Source organism: Thunnus albacares, chromosome 18, assembly GCF_914725855.1.
Source record: "Thunnus albacares chromosome 18, fThuAlb1.1, whole genome shotgun sequence".
NCBI classification, from domain to species: domain Eukaryota; kingdom Metazoa; phylum Chordata; class Actinopteri; order Scombriformes; family Scombridae; genus Thunnus; species Thunnus albacares.
Window position 1 is genome coordinate 26,863,900 of NC_058123.1, and position 20,660 is coordinate 26,884,559.

The 20,660-nt window shown below is 38.3% G+C and overlaps 1 protein-coding gene and 1 long non-coding RNA gene across 2 annotated transcripts; both read left to right on the plus strand.

The window, feature by feature from the left end:
• The first annotated feature begins 1,903 nt into the window (after positions 1–1,903).
• LOC122967996 lies at positions 1,904–3,448 on the plus strand. The gene is made up of 3 exons (XR_006398735.1): positions 1,904–1,946; positions 2,650–2,754; positions 3,365–3,448. It is a non-coding gene; the product is annotated as an uncharacterized LOC122967996 (long non-coding RNA).
• Positions 3,449–6,777: 3,329 nt separating this feature from the next.
• LOC122967995 (spindlin-1) lies at positions 6,778–20,156 on the plus strand. The gene is made up of 7 exons (XM_044332859.1): positions 6,778–6,926; positions 15,168–15,273; positions 15,924–15,972; positions 16,171–16,306; positions 16,610–16,727; positions 17,675–17,908; positions 18,382–20,156. The coding sequence occupies exons 2-7, from the start codon at positions 15,234–15,236 to the stop codon at positions 18,579–18,581; spliced, it is 777 nt and encodes a 258-aa protein (XP_044188794.1). The 5' UTR covers positions 6,778–6,926; positions 15,168–15,233; the 3' UTR covers positions 18,582–20,156.
• Positions 20,157–20,660: the final 504 nt, after the last annotated feature.

Consider the following 20,660-nt stretch of genomic DNA (forward strand, 5'->3'; position numbering starts at 1 on the left):
GGAAGAATGAAGAGCAGGAGTTTAATGACCTGAAGGTGATGAAACTGATCAACCCCTCAGAAAGACAGCCAGGTAAATTATTCATATTTATTTGATTAAATAACACTAACATAAATGTCTAGAGGCTTCAGTGATTTATTAATGTACAAATGTGGATAATGATGCACATTTTCATACAATCTCACTTCAAGTGATTTATGGTGTTGCACTCAGTTGTACTCATGAAAAAGACAGGAGTAGTTGTGTGAAGAAATGTGAATAAAAAGAGAACTTTTTTCTCCACAGTGATGAAGGAGATTCTGACTGAGTTTGGTCTTCAGGGAATCAGCCACAGGTCAGCAGCTGCTGTACAGACCTGTGTTTCTGTTCCCTGTGTTAGTGTGTGTCTGTAGTTTCAGACTCATGAAACGCTCTGTTGGAGTCTCATCTTTCAGTTTTGACACTTTGGTTTCATTCTGGTTTTGACTATTAACAGCTTCACACCCACAAAGGTTCCCAATGTACGCTATGAGTTGAGCGAGTCTTCACCATCCAACCAGTCCAGGAACCCAGCAGCTAATGCACAGGTGATGACAACAGATGCACGCACCTTTGAATAACAAGAGTCACAAAGTGCTTCTCAAAAGACATGAAACCAACAGATGAAATATAAAATATTTTAAGGTAAGGTATGATGGTAATTCAATTTATGAGATTAAAAGAACAAATGCAGTAAAATAATTAACAAAATAAAAACAATTTAAGAAAGTGCAGAGACCTTGAAGGGTCTAGGGGTCTAAAGAGGACGTTGTATTGTTGTACAGATTGTAAATCCCCCTGAGACAGGCTGTTAAAAGAACGACAATGTGCGGAAACAAATCAACATGGGTGGTTCATTAGTATGCTGGCTATGTCACAAAACAACTGAGCATGTAAATTGCATGCTCAATGCAACACAAACAGAACTACAGATACTGTACTTGAGCAGCAGCAATATCAGTAGTTGTTGCTAGAAGCAGTAGTAGTACTTGTAGTATTAGCAGTAGTAGTAGCAGCAGTGGCAGGAGTAGTTGTAGCAGTAGCAAAGTAACAGTGGTTGTCACTGTAGTAACATTAGAAGTATAGTAGCAGCAGAATTTAGTTGTAGCAGTAGCAGTAGGAGTTGTAGTAGTTGTACCAATAGTAATAGTAGCAGTTGTTTCAGCAGTTGCAGCAGTACTAGTTGAAGCAGTAACATAGTGTGTGTAACAATATGTACGTAATTTACATTTTCTGCTCTGACAGGTCAGTTTTTTGACCTCTCTCTGACCCGTTAAATCAACTTTCCCATGTAGGGTCGCTCTGCGCTTTCTGAATTTCTAGCCAGGTTTCATTAACAATGTATAGCAGCCATTGCTGTCCCAGCTTTTGAGTGTGTATGTGTGAACGGCCTGTAACTGATGCAGTAGTTCTAACAGTATTTGTAGTAGTAACAGCAGAAGTTGTAGCAGCTGGAGCATGCTGTCTGCTCACACTACTAATAACACAGATAACCTCCTGCAGGTGTTTGTCCACAGAGACTTCAGTACAGTCAGAGATCAGGCCATGAAAATGATCCAGACAGCCTTCACTCTGCTGGACCAGGAGTTCCAGAAACTAGATCGGTACGTTTAGCCTACATGTTTGTTTACCTTTATTTAGTTTGTGTCACATCTTTACATTAGAATATAAATGTTAATACAAATAACAAGAATGTTTCTTATGGATGTACCCACGGTTAAGTGGAAAAACGGATGCAGAGATCATCTGTTTGACCGATTCATTGATTAACTCTCTCCATGTAAAATCCTTAGAACTACCAGACTTGAATTGATCTTTTCACAGCTGAATTTATTTTTTCCAGAGAAAAGTCAGAGTTGTCTAAAGCTGCTGCTGCCCTGCAGAGAGAGAAAGAAGCTCATGATGCCCACAGACAACAACAGCAACAGGTTCATCACTGCCTTAATCCAGTCCAATCTAACCTAATCTAATCTAATCACAACTAATCTCGACAAATCTAATCTAATCTCAATTGATGTAATCAAATGTAATCAAAACAGATGTAATGTAATGTAATCTAACCTAATTAGATCTATTCAAACCCTAACTAAACTAATCTAACATCAAACAATCAATTTTTTCTAATCTAATGTAATCTACTCTAAGTGAGTCAAATATATTTAATTCAATCCATTCTATTGGTCTAATCTCATCTAATCTAATCTAATCTAATGTAAAACTACCTAATCTAATCTATAATCATTTGACCTATTCTAATCTCAACTAATTTATCTCAACTAATGTAATATAATCTATCAAACCAAATCCATTATGTCTAATCTAATCTAATCTAATCTAATGTAATCTAATCTAATCTGATATAGTATAGTATATTCTAAGATATTCTAATATAATCTAGTCTCTTTTATCTATGTAGTCTAATCTTGTTTAATTTAATCTCCTTGTTTAACACTAACATTAGCAAAAAAATAACATGTTACCATGATAACATGCTAATGCTAATTCACCATTTTATCATACTATATTAGGAAAACAAAACATCTGGACATATTTTTTGTGTTGTTTTGTTGTATTGTGAGATAAATCTGACCTGTGTGTGTGTGTGTATATGCGTGTGTGTGTGTGTGTCAGGAGCTGCAGGAGATGCTGGACAGACATCGCTCCCAGAATGAGGCGTGGCTCCGAGCCAGAGCTGAGGAGAATGACCGAGAGAGGAGGGAGCTCTGCAGACTCAGAGTCAGTTAACACATCCGCACTTCTTCACATGAGCTTCCATTTCATGTTGAAAACACGATGTGTCTGGTTGCTCTACAGGCACACACAATAGTTTGTAAGAAGATGTTATTACTGAAGGCCACCTGAAGCAGTAATATGACTCATGGAGTCCTCAGCAGGCTATCTGGAGCATCAGGCCTGGCCAACAACTTGAACTGTAAATCTCAACACAAGACGACGGGCCTGCCATGTTCTTTACTCCCTAATTCTCCAGAGGCAAATTTCTCATGAGCTCGTGTGAAATTTATGTCAACTTTGTGTCACCTTATTGCAGTTAAGAAAAACTCATCCAGCATTTTTTATGCTCAAAAGTATGAAGACATGAGGTGATTCCTCAACTTTTCACTGGAGCGCTGCCTCTTTCCTGAACTTGTTTTCGGGAAACAAACGTACATTTTTAAGGCTTTTTAACCCTCAGAACTGAAGTGTGCTGAGACTGAACACACCAAACGAATTGCACAGTGAGACTTAGCACCAGTCATCAGAGACTTACTGTTTGTGATATGGGAGCATTATGTTTAAATGACCTCTCTCTTCTATCTGTTTGTCTGTCTGATGGGTCTCTTCTCAGGAGGAGGTGTTGCAGGAGCAGGAGAGGCTGAAGGAGGAACACAGCAGCATCCAGAAACGCAGCGAACATCTTCTGTCCATCATGCAGCAGTTTAAAGGAATGTGAGACAGATACTGTAGATAGATAGAGTTAAAGAAATGTGTTAAAAAATTGCAGTTCTGGGATACACCCCATTACATAAGCCAGTAAAGAGATGTCACTGATATTAATCTTTTTCCTTTTGTTCCCGTCCCCTACTCTTTTTTTCTTTTTCATGTTTGTTTAATTTGGACATTGATGTTTAGATCAGAAAGTAATCTGAGTGATAAGGAGATTATTTGAGGGGGGAAAATGAGAGATAAAGGGGGAAAAATCCTCAAAGGATTTGCTTTTTATGTATTAAACTTTTCTTCTATAAAAATGCATTGCAAAAAAGAAAGTTAAAAGTGTGTATCTTGTATAGTTGAGTGTGTGACAGCTGTCTGATTGATGAGAGAGTGTGCGAGGGAGAACCTCAGAATAAACGCTGCATAATAAATGCTGTCATGGTGCAAATAAGCTGCTAAAAAAGGAAAAAAACAAAAACAAAAAAGCAAGACTAACAGTCTGCAGCCATGCTAGAGACTGTGTGATGTTGCACTTACTGCTCACAATGACAGTGCCAACATCCTGATCTTTATTGGGTATAATGGTTACCATGTTCACCACTGAGCGCGGGTAATGTGATGAAAAAATGAGACAATCATATTTTAAGACTCCATAATTGACTAAATGTCAAGATAAGATGTTTTGCAGTGTACCATGGCAAACAGCATAGATGGTTGTTGCCATGGTTACCACTGTAGTACTAATATACTGAGGATGGAGCACTTTTTTCAATATTTGTAATGAAACAAAGTAAAGAAACGAGTATAAAAATGTTGTGTGAGGAGACTTGAAAGTGAGGTCTGTTCACTCAGAAGTGAACACTGACCAACTGTAAACTCAGGAGCTCGCTTTCAACCACATCACAGCTCTGCCAGGACAAATAAGAACATTCAGCTTTCATAACTGTCAAGATACAGACCTTATAATAATTAATTTTATTAATTAATCAACCGTCTGAACTATGTCAGTCTGACTGTTCCTTCTGTTTGTCTGCCTGTTTGTCTCCTTGTCTTATTCTGTCTGTCTGTATCTATTTATCCGTCTGTCTGTCTGTATTTATCTCTCTTTCTGTCGGTCTTCTCCACTGTCGCATTCAACAGCAGGACGGATCACTATTAAGCAAGGAAAAACAGCGTAATGCAGCAGTCAGTGTTCTTGTATTTCTTCTCGGTCGCACTATTTGGCAGAGCGAGGCAGGGGCGGGGAGAGAAAGTGAGGAACGTCAAGTTTGCGGCAATGAGGCCGGAGGTGTGGCGTTAAAGTAAAATAAAAGCTGAAATTTTTACACTATGTTACAATCCAATTCTTTTTTACCTCTTTTGTATTTGATTTTGATTTACTGTATAGTCTGCTGTTAGATTTTATTAGTATGTCATTGAGGTCAAACTAGTTCAGAATGCGATTATACAAATACAAGTAAATACAAATTCCATATAAAACATTAGTTTAAATGTACTTATTGTTAGATAAATAAAATGTAAATTACAAGGGGCCTTTTTCTTTCTTTGTTATTATGTGATTTGTGTCTATTTAGCAGAAAATACATTCATGTTTAAAGGAGATCTGTATATTCAAAATGACATGTCTTACATTACATGTCTTGCCAGTGTCAGCTTCTCCTAGCTAATGATAGATTATGTGCTTGGTGTGTTATTAGGTTGTTATATGAAAAAATATCTCCAATGCTAAGTGCTGCTAAAACCACAGTGTGTCCTGTTTCACATCTCCACACCTGTTCACAATATATAACATTTAAATCAGACTGTTTTTGAGTTGTTGGAAAGTTTAAATATTTGCTTTTGATGGAGTTAGGTTCACCGTTTTCCCCTGCTTCCAGTCTTTGTGCTTAACTAGGCTAGCACAAACATTAACTTAACACTGTATTGGAAGCATTCACTGTATATAAAGATGGACGTCATGAGGGCTCCCAAAAGTGAAGCCAAAACATCTTGATTGCCCCCTAGTGGCTGGCTGCAGTATATGTCATAAATCCCGCCCCCTTAGTGGATGGGGCATGAGCCAAACAACAACAACAACAAAAAAAAAGTCAAATAAAATTAAAAAACTAGGTTTAGGCAAGAGCAGTGAGATGTTTAGGGTAAAGGTTAAGCAACAGATATACTCCCGAGCAGACGCGTACACGGACAGCTGCGGAAACCACGGACGCGTTATAGTTCTGTTTATACTACTTTCTGGAGTCTGCTTGGAGGACGCGTTCCACACATGCACAGTAGATCGGTGTCTACAGGAACACAGCGTTGTAACTGTGCAGACCAGTCACAACAAATTAGGGACGCACATGTCCGCACAGAGCTTACGTGTACACCCTCTGGTGACAAAATTTATGTCACGCGGACCCTTGCGGACACAGAAAGTGTAATTTCAGCTCTAGGGGTCAGGGGTGTGTGTCATGAAACATGCTATTACAATGTCATGTAGTGAAGTAGGCGTGTCATGTAGTAAAGTGGGTGTTTCATGTAGTAAAGTGGGTGTGTCGTGTAGTAAAGTGGGTGTGTCATGTAGTAAAGTGGGTGTGTCATGTAGTAAAGTGGGTGTGTCGTGTAGGTCTGCAAGACTGCAGACAGACCCTTCTTGTCTGTACTGCGCAGATTCTGGCTCCAAATGACGCCACACAAGCAAGATGGCAGCACCTGGAAAGGAGCAGTAGGTAGTGGAGACGTGTTATCCATATTTATATACAATAGGGATGGGCATGAGTACTCGAGTACTTGAGTACTTGATTGGGATGTCAGTATTTGTTCAACATATAGAGTAATCCCATCTTTTTTATTTGTAAAAAAAAACATCTATATATGTTTGGAAGTATTGTTGAAATACTTCCAAATGAATGTGCAGTGCAAGCTGTGTAACGTTAAACTTGCGTACATATATTTTTGCTTGGGTGTTCTTCAGAGCCTATTCTTATGTTAGACTTTTTTTGGGGAGCACTTGAGTACTCTATAATACTACTAATACTCTATAATAATTTAATGAGAGTACTCAAATATTGAAATTATTTAAAATGTCCACCTTCAATATACAGTCAATGATTGGAATCTGACTGGGAAGGCAGACAGGAGATGATATGATATAATATTAATGCTCCTAAATGCTCCTTTGCATAAACCTAACATTAGTTTACATATGGCCCCAGCTGCCTTTTATTTGAATGTAATAAAATATATTTTGTCACATGTACTTTCACCTCTCGTCAGTTTATCCTTTCTGAGCCGTTTCAGTCAGTAACACTTTTATTGTGAAAGGCTCGACCGGACGTGTGTTGCTTTGTCGCGTGTTGCTTAACTCTCCGCGGTGAGATGGCTGTGGAGTCTCTGCTGGTTCCTGTGAAGTCGAAACGGGCTCTGTGGACAGACAGCAGAAGGCGAGAATACCCACCGCAGTCCGCTTCGACCTCCGTTTGTAAAAATTAATAACGGTAAGACAGAAACAAACACGCACCTGTCTGTTAGCCAGCTAGTCAGCCCGCAGGTAAGCAGCCGCGAACAACACACTGAGCGCTCGTTTTATCGGTGGCGTTCTCCCGCCGACGGTTGGTCTGGCGGGGGAGGGGCGGGGGAAGCAGCAGACAGACAGAGACCCAGTCTGCTGCTTTCTTTCTGTCTGGGAGATTTCTGCCTTTTCTGCAGAAATACCGCCCGACAGTACCCTGGTCTGGGGCCCCTGTCCGCCCCCCTTTTCTCCTGATCTGGGGATGTAAATAATTATGAGTGAAATAAGCGAGCAACATGGCTGACGTTGGCCCTGCAGAACCTGCTTGGTCGTTTGTCAGTGCAGAGGATGACTGTATATTTATTAATTTCCCAAGCCAGTTAGCTATGTGGTGGTCAAACTACCAACCTTTGATTGAAAAAAAAGGAAAGACACAAAGGGAAACGGTCTGAAACAACTGTCAAACTGTGGGCTGAAAGCTGTAAAAACCTTTATTTTTAACACAGGATCTGGTTTGGCACAGCCTTTCACTGATGCATTTGCAGCATTTTCTAAATCTAATGCAGTAAATAAAGTATTGAAAGCATTTACAGCCCATTTGACACTTTTTGTTGAAGCTGTTGTAAGCTGATTTGAATGCTCCAGTCTGCTGATAGCTACGCCCCTTTTTCCAACTTGTAACCAAATCAAAGCAAAGGTCAACCTGAACTCTGAACAGCAACCAGCTGCTGACCTGCTGATGCTCATCTCCCACTGAACAACAAAGAACATTAGGATGTGGGTAGATTATGGTAGTGTGTTTTGGTCTATTTTTTCGACATTTTAGACTGTTTGTGGAAACCTAAAAAGGTATTTTGAACACATCTGCAGCACATCTGTCTTCCCACATTAAGAGGACAATCTGCCACCACAGTTGTTATTTTTATTTAAAGACTCAGTTCACCCAAATAAAATCATGCTATCCCACTTACACATATGGTGTTTTTCCAGTACCAGGACTTAGGGACCCGTAACAGAACCTCTAGCTGTTGTCCTGTTGTTTTGTTGTTTCGTCCATATTCTGGGAGCTAAATGTCGGCACCCTTCAGGAGGTGCAACTAAATCAAAGTCCAGGTACTGATGGGGAACGGGCTTGGCTTTCATGGCTGTTACTTGTGATTGGTCAAGCAGATGTGCCGCGACATCTCAGCTTCAACAAACACAACAACATAGCAGTAACCACCATTTTGCTTCTGTGTATATTAGCGAAGATTTAAAATTTATCGTAATGAAGAACAATGGAGAGCACATTCTGGACAATTGACAACGTCCTTTTCATGACCTTATCAATTACACGTGTGCGAAGCGAGGTCACCTTTTCAATGACGTAGTCCCAGTCCTTCTTGGTTTGTAAAATACAACGGAAATGCAGAGCCAACCACCTTTGCCCTGCAAGTCCTCAAAGGTTCAGGACTGGATGATCCAGGCTATGGTGCGTTAAGTCTTGGTAATGGAAAAACAGCATTAGTGGCATCTCATAGTTTTGTTTTTTATTGAACCAGGTTTACACATATCCGCCACTACTCCAATACAATGGAAATTAATGGGGTTTTGTTTAGAGTGCTCAGAGCATTGAAAACACATTGGGAATAACTCAACATTAATTATTTTTACAATAAGAGTTGTACTTTCGTTGTTAGGAAATTGAGCGAATTGAGAGTGTTTGGATGATCATTTGACTTGCCATTCTTGAAACTCCCCCCTTCTTGATGACGTCAACACATATGTTACCAGTCCTCTCCTCTCCGGCGTCTCTCGAGGGATTGCTACAATGTGCAGATATGTTACTTTTTTATTACCTTGTAAGGCTAACAAAAAGTAGTTGCGTATTTCTTCGTTTGTCTCTGTCAGTCATGTGACCCTAGTGTTGGAGGTTGTAACAGTCCCTTGAGTCAACAGGCTGGATTATGCTTGAAAAGAACTAGTTTGCACAACGTGTTTGTAGCTGTTCCAAACGAACAATGCTTGAAGGCGAGGTGAAAAGCAGGTCGTCATAGCAAAGGATGAGAAGTGATAATTGTTTCAGTGTGGGGATACCAGTGCACATTTTCAGACGATCTCTCTCAGAAGGCATTTATTGTGTTGGACTCACTCGTACACATGAAAAGTGATAGAAATAGTTGTGTAAAGGATGAAAAAAGCTGGTAATGATATATATTGGTCACAGATAACATAAATATTTCTAATAAGGATATCTCTGTATTGACATTTCTTGCCACTTAGTAGCACTTTATTGCTCGGGCTCACCTCAAATTCTACAGAAGACAGTAGAAAATGTTAAGATTTTGTTGATTGTCTTATTGTTTCAGTTTGCTAGCTTTCAGTTTACTTGTAATTTTATGTCAAATAATTTAAATTTCTGTCATGCATATGAGCTCTGTTGTACAGTGAACTAATCATTACTGCAAGATTGTTTTCAACAGGCTGAATTTAAACCCTGAAATGATGCTTCAGGCAAGTGTTTTTTAATCAAGTTTCTACTTGACTGTTATCTCAGAGAAAACAAGCTGGGATGTAAACACTGAAGTTTTCTTTTTTTAATACAGTATTACTAAGTATTATAACTTTAAAGATGTGTGTGTGTGTGTGTGTGAAAACTTTTTACTAGTGGTGGACCATCATGGGTTTTTCGATGGCCGATGCAGATATTTAGAGAGCAGGGCAGTCGATGGCCAAGCCAATATCATGTTGGGTTTTTTTGCATCTGATGAAATACAACAATTTAATAATAATAATGATAACAAATGAGACACAAAATTTCTGAACTTAAATGAACATTTATTTAACACTAATATAATTGTCTGCTGACGTGGAAATGTTTCTCACTCAAGAACACAAAGACATGAAAGAGCATCAAACATTGTTACTTGTAGAAGCAGTTGTACAATACATTACACAATCAATAACAATTATACAAATGTCCAAATACAAAAATAATAGGTACCTCATGATGCAAATTGAGAACAAACATTGACCCCTTAGTTTGAAAACAACATTTGAAACATATATAATATACATAAGAAATAAATCAAATAACCACTTTAAATCTCTCTCATACTGTATTGTCTGTTTGCTGAAGTAGATCTGCGCTCTGTCTGCAGTGCACTTATCTTAAATTAAAAAAAACATCTGTCAACTAAATAAATGTCCACAGGTAATCAAAAGACTAAACTTTGTAAAAAAAACAAAAAAACCCCCCCAAACAAACAAACAACAACTTATGAATGAAAAATAAACAAAGTTTCAGTGCACCTAACAACAACATTTATCAGCAGATAGCATCTCCCTGCTTCTGAGGGAGAATGAAAATTTTCATACCTACATAAATAAATAAATAAAAAATAAATAAATAATGCTGGTGCACACAGTAGCACCCAGTAGCATCTCTTTTTTTGGTCCCAATGAACATTTATATAACACTAATGTAATATTCACTTAAAACAATATTTGAAAATTAAAAATTTGCCTGGTCTCTGTTTGCTTATGTAGATCTGCACTCTACTTGTTATTTTAAATTTAAAAAATGTCCACAAGTAATCAAAAAAGTAAACTTTGCAACTCTGTAAGGCTGCCAACAGATGTGTCTGCAGACATTTTTTTGGCTGGACTGCAACAGCAGGGCCAGTCCTATAAACACCAAAGTCCAGGACTGTCTGACTGACTGACTGATGGGGACTGACTGAGTGATGAAGTTACGCCATTGCTTGGCCAAATGCCGCCACTTCCTATATCTGTTTCAAATTAAAAGCCCTCTAGCGGTCTTGTTTATTGGCCTCATGAGCGCAGTCACCAACTGATGCTGATCATCTAAAAATGCCAGATGTCAGCCCGAGTAATCGTTCGACCACTTCTTTTTACTTGTGGAATCACGGAGCTGAAATGAATGTCTTGGTTTGTGCAGTGCTGGGACTTGATGTGATCCAGATGTTTTGGCTGAGAACAGAGTGAAATGTTCAGTGTTTAGTAGGTTTTTCACTCAGGAGATCCTTACAGTTCCAGTACAGTGTGTGTGTGTGTCTGGGCTCAACCTCTCTGGTTTCAGTATATTGAAGTTAGGTGCTGGGCAGAATGACGTTGAGTCGTTCCTGTCCAGCACTGCTTGGCCCCTCATGACAACAGATGACTAATCATGCGTTGCTCAGGGCAACGAGAGGGAAATCACCACCAGCTGTAGCCAAACACTGCTAAATGTCTCTTATGTTTCTGGTAGTTACTTTCCTCTGTAGGTAAGACTACATCAGATTTTACTCAAAAGTATTTGTTGTATAAACTGAAATAAGGGATTGTTACTAGTTGGACTGATTCTGAATTTTTAGAGGCCGATACTGATCTCAGTATTTGAGAATTGAAAGTAAGACGAAGAGTCTACAGCCTTGCTAGCGGCCCTGTCAGGCTGTATAATGGCATAATATATAATAATATGATAATGTTTACCATGTCCACCATCTTAGTTTAGTGACTAACTGGTGCAAATTACTGCTAAACTTAAAGCAAGTTTTCAGACATAAATCAAAGTATTAGATAGATTGAAAACCAGCAAATATTCCCTTTGAAGAAGGTGGAAACAATACATTTTTAGCATAAAACAATGATAAATCACCAATCGACATAGTTGCCAGTTGATTTTCTTTTTTTTTTGATAGACTAATTGATCAATCGACTAATCATTTCAGCATAATTCTGTTTTGTCAAAACTCTGAGCTGGCAAATACATTGTTTTATTGGTCCATGTGGACAATGATTAAAAATATCTTTTCAATATAGAATTTTTCTACTTGGACTGAATCCGACGTGTCCAAACAAAGTATTGAGTTTCAGGTAGCAGTTTTGTTGCATGAGAGTTTGTACTCAGGTCAGGTTCATGTTTGGTTATTTTGAAATTCATTTCATTAAGAAATTTCCCCTTTTCACCCTTTGACTGTACTAACCAATGTGTTGCATTTGGTTGGTGAGCTAACAGTCAGCAGTGAAAGACTTAAAGCGAAAATATAGCCTCAGGTTGGGCAGAAAGCCAAATTTGTGTTGTTTAATTTGGGCTTAATGCCAACTCGGCTCAGTCAGGTTTGGTCTTAAGGATGTGGGTACATGCAGGGGTTGGGTCTCAGTTTAAGGCCTGGTCAGAACTCTATTTCTGTTTGGTGTAGAGAGTATGAACTTATGTCTGTTTTCATGTGATATAACCTTTCATATCATCACTGAGAGGTCAGACAAACCCACCACAGCTCCTCTGATACCAGATACTGGGCAAACAAACAAACATCTGTGGATCCGTCAATAAAACTATCTCCGTTTGAGTTTTTCCACAAAGTATTTTTTTATTTTCAGTTTTCCTTTAGTAAGTGTAGTTGAAGATTTTATGGTGGGGTAAAGGTCTTGAGCAGAGCAGACATTGAAGGTTACAGTGAACTGTTAGAGGGTCAAATGTGTTACATGACAGCCTGCCTGCAGATAAATATACACTGCAAGCCTTCCTCACAAGCTCCACTGATCAATAATTAAAGTCTTATGTTCAGGACATGAAACCTTTCGGAGGCTGATCCATTTCAGGCTGATCTGACACTGCTATCTTCCTCCCCCACCAATCCACATTTTATGTTTTTTTTTTTTTTAACAAAATTGTTACTCGCTGGTGTAGATTTCACATTTTATATTCAGTAAAAGTTCACATTATTTTCATTTTCATGTGAATAGGCTGTTGATTTTTTATTTTTTTTTTAACTGATGAATCGTTTCCTCCATAACAAGTGACAGTAAGTAGTAGGGCTGCCCCTTATTGTCAACGATTTGTAGTAGGCTATCAAGGAAGCAGCAGAGGCCAAGACATCCTGACTTTTTGACTATTTTATGGGCTAAGATGCAAAAACACTGGATACTACATGTCCCATAATACAGCTTTATTTTCAGTCGATCCACTAACCAGTCATAGTCCAACAGGGATAGACAGTCAGTAACACATTTCCCTCAATCAGTAAGTAATCTGAAGTACCAATGAGGTAGGCATTTAACACCCACCTCCTGGTTGTGCTGGCTTAAACAGTGCTGAGGTGTTGAGTGAAGCTTTATTCCAAAGCGCTGCTGTGATTAATAATACACAGAGGGTCTCTTTCCTAATGATGACTAATGCAGCCTGCAGTCAGAGTTCAGGGCAGAAATGTCAACCAGAGGCTACACAATCAAAATGCATCAGAGACCCTCACTGTCAGAGCCATTGACTATATATAAGCAGACTGGCTGACTGTAGCTGACACGCATCATGTTGCCCCCTGCTGTTCCCAACCAGATTACCAACCAGAATGGTTCGATAAGAGATTTACTTTGACCAAAAAACGTCTTAACCCAAGCTCTAAATACTAGCTTTTCCAGGGCTTTCAACTGCATCTCATGGTCTTCCTCAGCGAATTGAGTTCTCTTAGTTGTCATTGTTGCATCTATAATTTTAAAGTTATTCTCCTGTTATCAGTCACTGACAGACACCGTCATATAAAAACATAACCATGACTGCGTGATCGTCTGGCAGTTTTGTTAAAGTAATAACTATGTGTTTAAAGCCTTGAAGCCTGAAGCCTGAAAACCCAGAAAACTGCTAAACATCTCAACACTGCTATATACTGGAGACGGGGTAAATAATACCAAACCTGCAGTCATCTGTTGTAGTTTAAATTTAGCAATGGATAGACACAGAGGCTGTGTCCGAAATCATTCCCTTATCCACTTATTCACTACTCCCTATATAACAGACACTAAATAGTTCACTCAAAATAGTGAGCAGCAAAACACTTTCTAATCATCATCATTTTGCGTCATCACCATCAGCTGTAGAGTTGCATGATGGCTATTTTCATGTCTAAAAAATGTGGAGTATTGCATTGTGGGATTGTTAGCATGGACACTACTTTTTTGTTCCATTGTGGAATAGTGGATATATCAGCATTCAGACTCTCAAATGAAATGGCAAAGGGTAAATGTCGTGCACTATATAGTAAGCAGTGATTTTGGTCACAGCCGGACTGAGCAACACTGAGTGCCTTTTTAGTATCATCAAATATTAAATTAACTTATCACTAATTAACCCATTGCCATTGTAATTTGTTGATGTTCACCAGGTTGATAATAATACCAAACTTTACTTTTTTACATTTAGCATGATAGTAACATGCTAATGTTTTGTATATTGGCATGTTAATGTTGGCAGACTATAATAACATTCAACATTTAGCATGGTAGTGTAACATGCTAATGGTTAGTATATTAGTATGCTAACATGCTTAATATTACATGGCAAAAGTCTGCATGAGAACATTCAGCAGTATTTTACATGTATGTTAACATGCTAACTGTAAGGCATGTTAGCTTGCCAGTTCTCAAATGTTACATGTTGTCTAAACACAAGCAGTTGTACACAAGAACATTGACTAAATAAAATACAGTTAAAATTGGCAAAATTATTATTTAAATTGGAAACTGTCTGAATGAAGAATAAGTAAACAATAAAAAAAAAGTCTGACCAGACATTTGATGTCATCTTTCACTCCTTGACCTGGCTTTCAGTAGTGCTATGGATATGTTTCAGTTGGTACCAAAGAAGAATTGAGGTTCGATATCTAATCGTACTGAAAAGTGTGTAGCAAAGGGTTTCCACACAAGAATTATAAATCTGACAGGAGTGGTGTCACTTTTGATGGAGGTAGGCTAGCAGTTTCCCCTGGCTTCCAGTCTTTGTGCTAAACTAGGCTAAACACGTCCTAGATGTATATCAAACAAGAGAATTCCCCAAAATATTCCTCTGAGTAGATTTTTTGGTCACCAAACTGATTTGATAATGTAAAATTTCCAGCATGCAACTTAGACAAATCACCATCAGTCACCAACGTCATGATATTTAACATCACACTGAATGTTTGTGACCCAGTTAGTCATGACTGGGGAAGAGCAGCCAACATCATATGCCATGTTGATCTCTGTCAGCCTAGGCAACAGTTGTCAGACACTACATGAGGTCTGTTGTTGTTGTTGTAATTCTTGCTTGTCACCAGTAGATGTCAGTAAAGTTCATAGATGATCTGATCTGAGCCCAGCAGGATGGTGTATGGATCTTTGGACATTTTGGCTGCAAGTTGTCACTGGTAGTCATTCTGTAATTCCTCACTGGAGATAATGTGTTTTTGTCTTTCTCCTCCTGTTGTTTCAGCCCTGGACAGGTTTGTGTTGTAGCTGTGTGGCTGGGCAGCCTGGCTGCCTCCCTGCCTCCAGATGAATGAAGAGCCCTCCGGGACACAGAGACACAGCTGATACAGGTCAGAGGTCACTCTCTCTGCCAGGAAACACACAGCTATTAAAATTAAACACGCAGACACTTCATGGTGCTAGTTAGATCAGATAAGATAACTTAATAGTCACTGTACAAGTATAATGAAATGACCTTTAGCCTATAGATGCCTAATTAAGAACAAATAACTATAAAAAATAGTAGCTTGCTGCTTGCAGAGATTTGAAACAAGCTGCAAAGAGATAACCCAGTCTGTGTTGGGTCAACTTTTATTTTGTTTTGGAAAAATCCTGGAAAACCCTGTTGAGTTCAAGGATACCGCATACAGCAGGATTATTGTTTGTCTCCTAGATTGATTTTTCACACAACAGAGCTTGTCAATGCAATGAATTTCAGGAGCTGACTCTCAAAAATTTGGATATTAGATCATCCATGAACACATTCATTATAGTCCCAACTCATAACTGTATTACTGCACAATAATAACAGAAAAATAAAGTTGACTCAACATTGATTGTGATGGGTTATTGAATCACGAGCAGGTTTCAGTTCTCTGGAAGTTTTTTTTTTTTTTTTTACCAAGATATATATGTAATGGGCTAAAACACATAAAACCGTAATTTGTAATTTGTGGATGGCAGTGTTGCTGAATGTGCTGTGATTTATTTTTCAACTCAGGGCAGGCAGGTGTTTCTGCAAATATGATGAAGAAAAAGAATCCCCATAAGTGAGTTAAAACCATTTGCAGCTCATTTATATTTGTCATGGAAAAAATAATTGTCCTCAAATTTCCTGGAGCAGGAAACATGACATTAAAAAAGATGTTCCACTGTAGGGCATTCAACACATTCAACTCAAAGTACAAACACTATACACTATCTCATAGCAGTTAATGTTGACTTTGTTGTTTCATGTCTCCTGAAAGAAAACATAAGAGCAGTCTGGGTCCAACCACCAAAGTTCTGTCACAGCCACGACGCAACATCGTCGGCTGCAGGATCCAACATGTGTGGAAGGAAGGAGGAGGACACGTGATCTGGAAAGGAACTGTGCTCGACCAGGTAACTAGAGAGTTGAGTAGTTACTGACTGAATTAGGATCTAATTGAGCTGTGCGGCAGCTCCGGCAGGCACAGAAGTCGTTCCATATAAAATTCATTCATATGTCTATCACCTATTCCTAACACTTGTCAATGCATATTAAACATAAAGTGCTCATTCTGTCTGCATACACCATCACTGCTGCTTGCTTCCAGCAAACCAAGATGTGTATTACTGTTGATTACTGTGGACTGACAATATGTGGATAGAAGCACAAAAAAGATGGAGAACCAAAACTTTTTCAAACTTATGTGTGTCCACCAGGTGCCAGTGAACCCGTCTCTCTATCTGATAAAATATGATGGTTTTGACTGTGTTTACGGTCTGGAGCTCCATAAAGACGAGAGGGTTCAGGGGCTGGAGGTGCTCCCTGACAGACTGGGTAAGAAGAGGGCTGCACAATTAGTTTACTAGTTTTAGGAAGCAAGTATTTATTCTTACAGTTTTGCAACTTGAAAACAAAACAATAAAGATTTTTGAACATTTCCTACCAGCAAAAATGTAAATGTTATTGCATTTATTTAACACATTACACTGCTGTAGGCGAAACATAACATGCTAGCATTTAGCATAGTGTAAGATACTAATGTTTACTGTAGTAGCCGGTTAATGTTAGCAGAACTTATGCTAGCATGTCATTGTAACATGCTAATGTTTTCTACTAATAATAATATTGGCATAAAAGGATACATACTCACATTAAGCATGTCTAACATGGAAATGTTTAGTATATTAACATGTTAATTTTGCATTTTGCAAACAAAACATGCTAACTTAGTGCAGTATTGCTAGTATTTAATAAATTTGCATGTTAATGTTGGCAAAACGTGATACCATGCTAACGTTCAGCATGTTAGTATAATATGCTAACATTTAATTTAGCATAGTAGTATGTTAATTTTTGCATCATAACACAACATGCTAACATTTTTTAATTAATGTCCTGCTAATAGGTAGTATATTAGCATATTAAAATGCTATGTTACATGCTAAAAGTCAGCATGATAACATTTAATAGATAACTGTGGGCATGTTGACATACTAATGTGCTAGCATTAGTATGCCAACATGCTGAGATGAGCATTAAGGTCAAAGTACAGCTGAGGCTGACCAAGTCCAAGTTACAATGATTAAAACTGAGCAGTGTTTGGCAGTGTAAAGTTGCCTGACAAGCTGAGTCTGAGATTTTCCTGTGGCGCCACCGTGAGGATAAATATTAATCACAGCATCACAGGGCTGCAAACATGGCTGTGGTATTTTTTTTCTAAAATGTATATATAACTGTCTGGAAAGTGACTCTTGTCTTATTTTGAATTTTTATCCCGGCAGCTAAATCCCGTCTGACAGATGTCAACCTGGCGGACACCATGATAGGTAAAGCGGTGGAGCACATGTTTGAGACAGAGGAGGGTCCGAAGGAGGAGTGGAGGGGGATGGTGCTGGCCCGGGCTCCCATCATGACCACCTGGTTTTACATTACGTACGAGAAAGACCCTGTCCTATATATGTACCAGCTGCTGGACGACTACAAAGAGGGAGACCTTCGCATTATGCCTGACTCCAGTGAGTGAACTTATTTTATTCAACCTTTATTTAAACAGGTGGAGATTTTAAAGAGCAACCTACCTGAAACCACCTTGTCCCTTTATGTGTCTTGAGTATATAGATTATATCTGGGTAGGGATTACATTTATATTCACTTTAATTTTTTAATTTTTAATTTTTATTTTGTGCTGATTTAGATTGGCAGGACAGACACTCTAGGACAACAGTTAACAGTTTTTCTTACTGTGCTTATACTGCATGTTGGAAATTTACAAATACATTACTGTTTAGATTACTCATTTTGTCTGTGATTGCTATCTTACACAGAGATAAATAAGATCAAACAGGTATTTTCCAAAATATTATATATCTTTTTTTTAATTTGTCAGATACATTTTTTTTCTGTGTTTGACAAAAAGAAAAAAAAACAGGTAAGCATGAGGATGTTAATACCAATAAGTGCAAACATCTCTCACTTCATCTTTCTGTAGATGACAGCGTCCCGGCAGAGAGGGAGCCTGGCGAAGTGGTGGACAGTCTGGTGGGTAAACAGGTCGAGTACGCCAAAGAGGACGGGGGCAAGCGAACAGGCATGGTCATCCACCAGGTGGAGGCCAAGCCCTCCGTCTACTTCATCAAGTTCGACGATGACTTCCTCATTTATGTCTACGATCTGGTCAAAACTTCGTAAGATTTTGCTGACATCCTGAGCCCCTCCCCCAGGACAGAAACAAAATGCAACACATGTTGAAACATCTGAAGCACTTGTTCCTCAGACCATCAAAGACAAGAATCAAGACTTAAAAAAAAGAAATTCTCACTACAGAGAAACACAGGATCGATACTTCTGGATGATGGGCTTGTTTTTTGGTCCGCAAAGGTTAAAGATGGGAAAAAACTGGTTGGTGAAGTTGAAGAATCTCATATATGACCTTCTTTGACCCAACTCTTACAATAGAAAAAAATGGCATTGGTTTTACAAGGTCCAAAACCTTCTGAAGCTCCTGAATACTTTTCTGAAAACACCCCGAGGGACAGCACAAGTCAACAAAGTCGTCTGAAATTCTGTTTAACTCTAGAAAAGGATTTCGAAAGGATACAACTTTATGTTGAAGTGAGACAGACAATCTCACATTCCGAACAATGCCCCCTAAATATCCTTTCATGATTTCTCAAAACCTCCTTAGACCAAACTCTTCAAAGACTCTTCAAAATTAATGCACTCTGGTGATCAGATTCATATGCTGGTTTTCAGTGTCTGATTTCATCCAGAGTGCTTGTTGCAGAGAAAAGTTTTGGTCTTGGTGATTTGTGGGATACAGCAATGCTAATTAGAGATTACCGAAACCCCTCTATGCTAAAAAACAAGGAAACAATATGAGGAAATCTGGTCATTGTACTCCTAGAAAACTTAATTGATTTCCATAGATGGATTTCTGGATTAGCTGGCAGTGTTGAAACATGGGAAAACTGAAAGTTTGCCAAAAGATTTCTTGTCAACTAATGCAGACAAAAGATCTGCACACTGCACTGATAGCTGCCAGCAAATTTAATGCTATGTCAACCAACCCTTCTGGCCACAGAAAAATGGACAGACTCCCAGCAAAGAGGTGTAGTTTGGAGCTAGTTGGTGGAAGGGGCTCCAATTGAAATTTGTGAGTCAAAAAAGATGATTATTAGAAACAGAATTTTCAGACCGTAAAAAGAAACAATTGCAATCACAATGGAAAATGAGCTTGTGTTTCCAGGACTTTTAAAGACAGGAACAAACAACACAGCACAGTGTTCTTGATGATCTCTTTAATCCTTCTTATCTTTCACATACAGTTAGGACTGACCTCACCTTGATGGAAGCCCATTTTTGCCACTAAAAGAAAGAATGGATAGTTAGGAATGATTAAAAACAAAAATACTTATTTCTGGCACAGTTCCGGCACACAGCACTAAGTCATTATGGTTAGATACCAAGTCCAAAATAATTTTACTCATTATCTCATAATTTTGACTTAGATGTCATAATTATGATTTAGCAAGTCAAAGTTTGTACTAAATTTTAATGCACTATCTTGTAATTTTGACATCATATTTTATAATTTTGACAATAAATCTCATCATTTTGTCTTTGTAAGTAACTTTGTATTGTGATTTTGACTTAAAGGACCAGTTGTGGCATCTAGTGTTGAGGTTGCTGATTGCAATCAATTGAATACCCCTCCCTTCACCCTCCCCTTCCAAGTGTGTAGGAGAACCTACGGTGGCCATGAAACTTCCAAAAAACTAGAACCAGTGTTTGGTTTGTCCGTTCTGGGCTACTGTAGAAACATGGTAGTGCAACATGGTGGGCTCCGTGGAAAAGGACCCACTCCCTATGTAGATATAAAGGGCTCATTCTAAACGAAAACACAGTGATTTTTATTTTCATGGGATTATACACTAATTAAAACATACTTATGAATATTATATTCCATTTCTGCCACTAGAGCCCCATAAATCTTACACACTGGTCCTTTAAAAATCCTTTAATTTTACTCAGTAAATGATACAAATTTTGTTTTTAATATTTAATTTTATTTATAAAATAAAGTAATTTTATTTATATTGAAATATTTATGTGTCATTTTTGACTTCTAAAATACTTTATGCGTAATTTTGCATTAGTATGTCAAAATGTTAACTCCTGTCATAATTTTGGCTTTAAAAAATTATACACACTATCTCACAGTTTTGACTTAGTAAATCTTACAATTTTGACTTAGCAAGGCAAAATCTT

What these genes read in the sequence shown, in the direction of transcription:
- LOC122967995 (XM_044332859.1), top strand. Translation starts at nt 15,234, where the DNA reads ATGAAGAGCCCTCCGGGACACAGAGACACAGCTGATACAG. An exon ending in CAGAGACACAGCTGATACAG is followed by an intron (nt 15,274 to 15,923) that starts GTCAGAGGTCAC and finishes TTTTCAACTCAG; the next exon opens with GGCAGGCAGGTGTTTCTGCA. An exon ending in AAGAAAAAGAATCCCCATAA is followed by an intron (nt 15,973 to 16,170) that starts GTGAGTTAAAAC and finishes GTCTCCTGAAAG; the next exon opens with AAAACATAAGAGCAGTCTGG.